Source organism: Camelus bactrianus, chromosome 3, assembly GCF_048773025.1.
Source record: "Camelus bactrianus isolate YW-2024 breed Bactrian camel chromosome 3, ASM4877302v1, whole genome shotgun sequence".
Lineage (NCBI taxonomy): Eukaryota > Metazoa > Chordata > Mammalia > Artiodactyla > Camelidae > Camelus > Camelus bactrianus.
Window position 1 is genome coordinate 64,283,153 of NC_133541.1, and position 6,207 is coordinate 64,289,359.

The following is a 6,207-nucleotide window of genomic DNA, read 5'->3' on the forward strand; positions in this document are numbered from 1 at the left end:
TATGCTTCTGAAGCGTTTTCAGGAACTTCATCACTCAGGAAATTCTAAGAGTTTGGGGAGTTGTGAGCCAGGAACTATGGACAAAAACCAAACGTGTATGAGAAATATGTATCTGGACATCTGAATGATTAAATACATATTTCTTATAAATCATAACATTGCATTATTGTAATTTGTAACTCAGATTTAATCACTGGCCTCGGGACATTTTTCTACGCCTAATATTTTTCCTTGTTCTTAAGTTCTAGAAATGGTACCTCCCTGGAATTCTGTGTCCTCTGAGAACTAAGATCTGTCTTACTCCTTTTCAGTCCTTTGAGGGACTAGGGCAGGGGTCTCAAACTCAAATTCCCACAGAAGCCAGCAAGAAACATAGTGAGTAAGATTGGCAAGAGGCAAGTAGAAGGGAATGTTGAGGCTTGCATGTCCCATGTAAAAAGGACAGCTGCTAAGCTGTGACAGATTGTTGCCATATAGGAAAACGAAACCTGTTATTTTCTTATCTTCCGTTATTTTTTAAAAATCTGAAATCCATGTTTTTCTGAGAAATTTCCCAAAGCTTTAAATATTGGCAAATAATGTAATAATAACAATTTCGTTACTGTTGACACACTCACAAACACGCACACACACACCTGTGGGCAAAATCTGCCTCAGGGCTCCATTCTGCAAATTCGGGTTTTGAGCTTTGTCTCAAAAACCTCAGCTATTCTGATAAATGGGAATCTTTAAATGAATAAAAATATTAACAATAGAAAATCTTTCTTTACAGAAATGTAGAGGTGTTTTCTAGTTAGCAAAGAAAAGACTTAAAAAATGGTACAGAGCATTCTGGAGTGGCAGCAGGGCTGAGAGCTGGGAGTGCGGGCTCTGGAAACACACTGCCCACTCCTAAGTCCTGGTTCTGCTGCCCATTAGCCACGTGACCTTGGGCGAGTTATTTAAATCTTCTGTGCCTCAGTTTCTTTGTTTTAAAGTTGAGGTGATCATGAAAATAGTAGTGCCTACCTCATAGTGCTATGAGAGTTACATAAGCTACTTTTTGTGAATCTCTTAAATCAGTGACTCGCATATAATAACTGCTATACGTATGTTTGTTGAATAAATACATTTCATGTAAATGTATTGTCTTTGAAACATTTTTGTGCCAAAAAGGTAGAATGAACAAGATTATCCCTGGTTAAGTTGCCTGAAAAGTCCTATAGGGACCAGTTAAGAAGTGTAAGTCCATCAACCAGATCGCTGGGGGGAAATTTACAGTGTGAGGAGAATGTCATGTCACAAGGAGCCTCTGCAGAGACACTTAAAATTATTCTGCTTTTTTTTCTCCCTTGTTAAGATGGTGGCTAGGATTGTTCAGAAAAAATTAGGCTATCAGCCAATCATTTCTTACTACCAACACAAGGAAAGTTTCTATGGCATGAAAGTGAATAGAATTAATCTAAGTTAGTTAGTTAGTTAGTTATTTCACTCGTAGCAAGTATTACTATCAAACTCCACTCACTGGGCCAGAGAATCCTGTGGTGTTAAGCAAAAAAATTGCCCCTCATGTAGCACACTACCTACATATATGTGCTCATCGGCCAGCCAGAGGGCTCAACTCCAAGCTCTAACAATGTGCAGAGGAATGCCTGTTTCTAGAGCACTTATTCTCAAGCTCTAGTTCAGATCATAAAACTGTTACCTTGTTGTTGCTGCGGATGGCAATGTCCACGTAGTGCAGAAGGGAGTCTGTGTTACACTGAGCAATGGTAGGCAGGTTAATGTAAGATGCCTCTATGAGAGGTTGGTGGTCAGCCCCGGGATCAGTAACCACCGGAAGCCTCGGCTCCCGGAAAGCTGCCTGGATCTGGGTAGTGAAGGTTCCAGGCGTGAAGCGGCCAGTAATGGGAGTAGCTCCAGCGGCAGCAGCAAACTTCAGCACAGCTCGCTGGCCAGCATTCCTGGAGGATGTGACACTGACATCAGCTGGGTTTTCAATGGCACGAGCTGCCAACAGAAGCTTCTCCCAGGTTCTTTTCAGATTTATGATGTAGATGCCATCACTTTTCCTTTTGTAGATACACTGCTCCATTTTGAAGTCAAGGTTGGTGCCACCTAAGTGAGTTCCTGCTGCAAGGAATTTGAGGACATCCTCCTCCTTCATTTGCAGGACATCAGGGGCTCCGGACATTGTGAAAGTTTCCCTTTAAGTTGCAACAATGGAAATCCAGAGCAACGCCGTATGGACCCCTGTCTGGGTAGCACTGAAAAGAAGATGACCTTTAAAAAGAAACTAGAACTTCATCTAAATTAACAAGAGAAATACATTCACAAAGTAGGTTTTACCTTATCTTAGAAGCAGTCAATCTTTGGATCTGTAAAGTAGTTGTGTCAGTGAGTAAAGAAGAGGAGAAACGACCTCCTTTCTGATGTCTGTGTACTGTCAATATAGTCACAAGTGAAAAATAAGCTATGTCAGAGATGAGAATCCATAAAGCACAGGGGGGCCTCCCATGGCTGGTGACATCATCAGGAGAGGGTGTTACATGGAAATGACTCATTCTTGCTGTCAGTTTTCATTTCCCAGATTCACCCTTGATGGAATCAATACGTGAAGTTTCCTAGGCAGATTGGAAATAGAGATCATATCTGGCCTTTGTTGGACAAGTGTTCTAGGTTATTGAAAAGAACTTACTGAGAAATGTGCTTTATTTTTTTAATAGGATTTGGCTAAGATTCAGTGGATCTCAGCAGGAGAGTAGTTTTGCTCCCCAAGGAACATTTTGGTTGTCACAAATGAGTGGGAAGGTGCTTTGGCATCTAATGCGAAGAAACCAGGGACGAGGCCATGCATCCTACAATGCACGCATCCTACAGCACAGCCCCCAAAACAAAGAATCTAACCCCTAAATGTCAATAATGCCAAAGGTGAGAAACTCTGAAGTGAAGCAGAGTGACGTCCAGTCCTCTATCTTGGGCTAAATTAAAGAGCCAAAAAGTGTACTTTAACAGAGTTCCACTACATAGTACTGATAATTTGGATTATACAGTGTGGTATGAAGCAAAGAACATGATTATAGTTTCTGGCAAAACTGGCTTAAATCTTACCTCCTCCGTTTTTTAACTATGTGAGCTTGGACCCCTCTATGCCTCGGTTTTCTCATCTGTAAAATCAAGATATTAATAATACCTATGTCACAGAATAATTGTGAGAAACAAGTCCTTATGTACAAACTACCTAGCACAGTGGCTGGCCCATAGGAAGCGCTACATGAATGTCAGCTGAAGCTAAGTGAATGATGAAAGGATGAATACATGAAACAGATGTAAAATGCCTAACCTCCTATTGTCAGTTCCTCCTCTTTTAACCTTATTGTTGAAGTAAGAAATATGATATTGATTTTAGTCTGAGCAAGGAGCGTAATCATTTTATAATACTGCATCTGCTCTTCAGTTCTTTCCATTGAATTCCAGTCTAGTTCATCTCTACAATTTACACAGCACGAAGCAGTGCAAAGGTACATAGCATGATTCCCATGTCTTCTCCCTAGATGAGACATTCCTAACTGTTGAAAATTAAAGTTGATTTTATATTGACTATTTCAAGCTTTTGTTTCTTTCCACTATCGCACTAATTCAAGAAAGGGTCAAATAACATAATGGCTGTTAACAATGTTCTGATATATTTGCAGAGTATTTTTTAATGGAAAGACCTTGAGCTCCATAATATATAGAAATGTGTATGTAATTTTCCAAATTGGTTTTTAAATTGTATTGTCCTAGAATTTCTACTTTTTTCTGTCTTTCACCTTTTCCCAATATTTTCTCAATAAAAGCTTATTAGATACTTCAGAATATCTTCACTTTTCTGAAGGCTGAAATAAGAATTAAAAAGTGTAGTGAAATATTCAGCCATCGTGATGGTTTTGGTAGGGTTCTGTTCTTTTTAATTGGGGGCTTTACATGCATTGGGAATAAAAAATCTGTTTACTCTGCTGGAGAAATTAGGCTCTGAAGAGATTGTTTTAGTTCTCTTTGTTTATGATGATTTGTTAGCTCTCGACTGCAGAAATAATTTTGTTGTTTACATTAATCTATGGTGGCAGTATTAACTTCACATCATACATAAATATAATTATTGATCATTACCAGATGTAATTCAGTGTTAGAATTACCGATTTACATAATTGTGCTATTAAGTATAAACTTGAACTTCATATCTGGGGTCACAAATAACTGGAGGCAGTAGAAATGGAAAATTCTGATTATATGTCATTCATATTTTAATACACGCTGTTGCAATTTTGATCAGTGTTAATGTAAATATTTCTATGTACTTTAAAGCAATGAGATGCTAATGGGTGGAAATTACAGCAATATTGATCTAGCTAATAAAATGTAATACATTAGTAAGAAAGGATATTTATTATATGCTTCAACTGTTACTATACATTATCTGCCTAAGGAATTGAGCTCCATCACAGATGAAGAAAGATTTTTGAACCAAACACTATAAGCTTCTTATTCACAATCATGATTTTTCTGCTCTGTGTCTTTTATAGTGATATGGTTTCAAAAAGGGCAATTCCACTTCAGTGACATTCTAATATTCTCTCTTGATATAATTAGTACATGAAAAACATACTATGAAAATCAATCAACAAAGTCGACTGGTTTAGAAATATTCTTTAAGATGCTGCATATGTCTGTATTGTTTAAGTCTCAGAAAATGTATTGTATGTAAACCATGCAGTGAGACCTAAATTCTAATCTTTGAAATTCGATGAGCTAAAACATTTCACAAACACCAATACTTGCAAGCAAACTTTCAAATAAAGCAATTTGGGCTATGATATCAAAAACTCAGTCGACTTCTAACATTTTAACACTAAATTGAGACTTTTAGAATTATCTTTTTGGGCATTTATACAATTAAAATTGGAAAGGATTGTAAATATTGCTATTTTTGTTCTATTTTACTAACTCTTGTATGTTACTGAATTGTATGAGATTGCCATTTTTTGTGGGTCTAAACTGATCAAATGTCAGCAATTTCACATGGTCCATCCCAACTGTATGTGCATCTTTTCATCTGCCTATCTGTCTGTCTACCTATCTATATCAATCTACCTTTCTAAATACTTTTTTCAAAGTAAAGATAATATATACTCATGGACCAAATTCTAAAATATACTAAAGGTAAAAATAAAATACAAAAATATCCCATTTCTCTCTTATTCTTAGTTAGTATTTATGCCCTAATTCAGTTTTTAAGTTATGATTTATTTATTTGTAAAAATGGTGCTATATAAGTGACTCTCATTCCACAACTTTCTTTTATTTAACCTTTAAACAATTTTTAAGTTATGGTAAAAGCATGTAACATAGAACATCTTAAACATTCTTAAGCAAAAATCTCAGTAGTAAGTACATTCACATTGTTATGCATTCAATCTCCAGAACTCTTTCTATCTTGCAAAACAGAAACTCTATATTCATTAAACAATTCTCCATTTCTCCATCTCCCTAGTGTCTGGCAACCATATTTCTACTTTATGTCTCTATGAATTTGACTATTTTAGGTATATCATATGAGTGGATTCATATAGTGTTTGTCTTATTTTGGCTAACTTATTTCATTTAGCATAATGACCTCAAGTTTCATCCATATTATAATATATGTCAATTTCCTTCCTTTTGATGGCTAAATAATATTCCATCATATGTATGTACCACATTTTGTTTATTCACTGATCCATCATTGGACACTTTGATTGTTTCCACCTTTTAGCTGTTGTGAATAATGCCACAATGATTATGAGTGTGCAAATATATCTTGGAGACCCTGCTTTCAATTATAATGGGTAGTACCTAGAATTGGAATTGTTGAATCTTAAAGTGAATCTATTTTTAATTTTTTGAGGAACAGTCATACTATTTTTCATAGCAGCTGCATCACTTTATATTCACACCAACAGTGCACCAGCATTCCAATTTCCCCACATCCTCACCAAAATTTGATAGTTTCTGTTTTTGTTTTTGTTCTTTATAGTAGAGTTCCTAAAGGATGTAAGGTGGTATTTTATCAGGTATTTCCCTCATGATTCGTGATGTTGAGCCTGTTTTCATGTACTTTTTGGCCATTTGTTTGTCTTCCTTTGGGAAATATCTATTGAAACCTTTATCCACTTTTTTAAATTATTTGGATTTTTGTTGTTGTTGGGT

General features: G+C 36.2%; 1 protein-coding gene and 1 non-coding gene across 2 annotated transcripts; both read right to left on the minus strand.

Moving 5' to 3' along the window:
* Nucleotides 1-1,469: 1,469 nt before the first annotated feature.
* On the minus strand, nucleotides 1,470-1,624 carry LOC123615202 (small nucleolar RNA SNORA62/SNORA6 family). The gene has a single exon (XR_006722772.2). It is a non-coding gene; the product is annotated as a small nucleolar RNA SNORA62/SNORA6 family (small nucleolar RNA).
* A 45-nt stretch (nucleotides 1,625-1,669) lies between these two features.
* Nucleotides 1,670-2,189, minus strand: LOC105064604 (small ribosomal subunit protein uS2-like). The gene has a single exon (XM_010949586.2). The coding sequence runs from the start codon at nucleotides 2,171-2,173 to the stop codon at nucleotides 1,670-1,672; it is 504 nt and encodes a 167-aa protein (XP_010947888.2). The 5' UTR covers nucleotides 2,174-2,189.
* Between the last annotated feature and the right edge of the window lie 4,018 nt (nucleotides 2,190-6,207).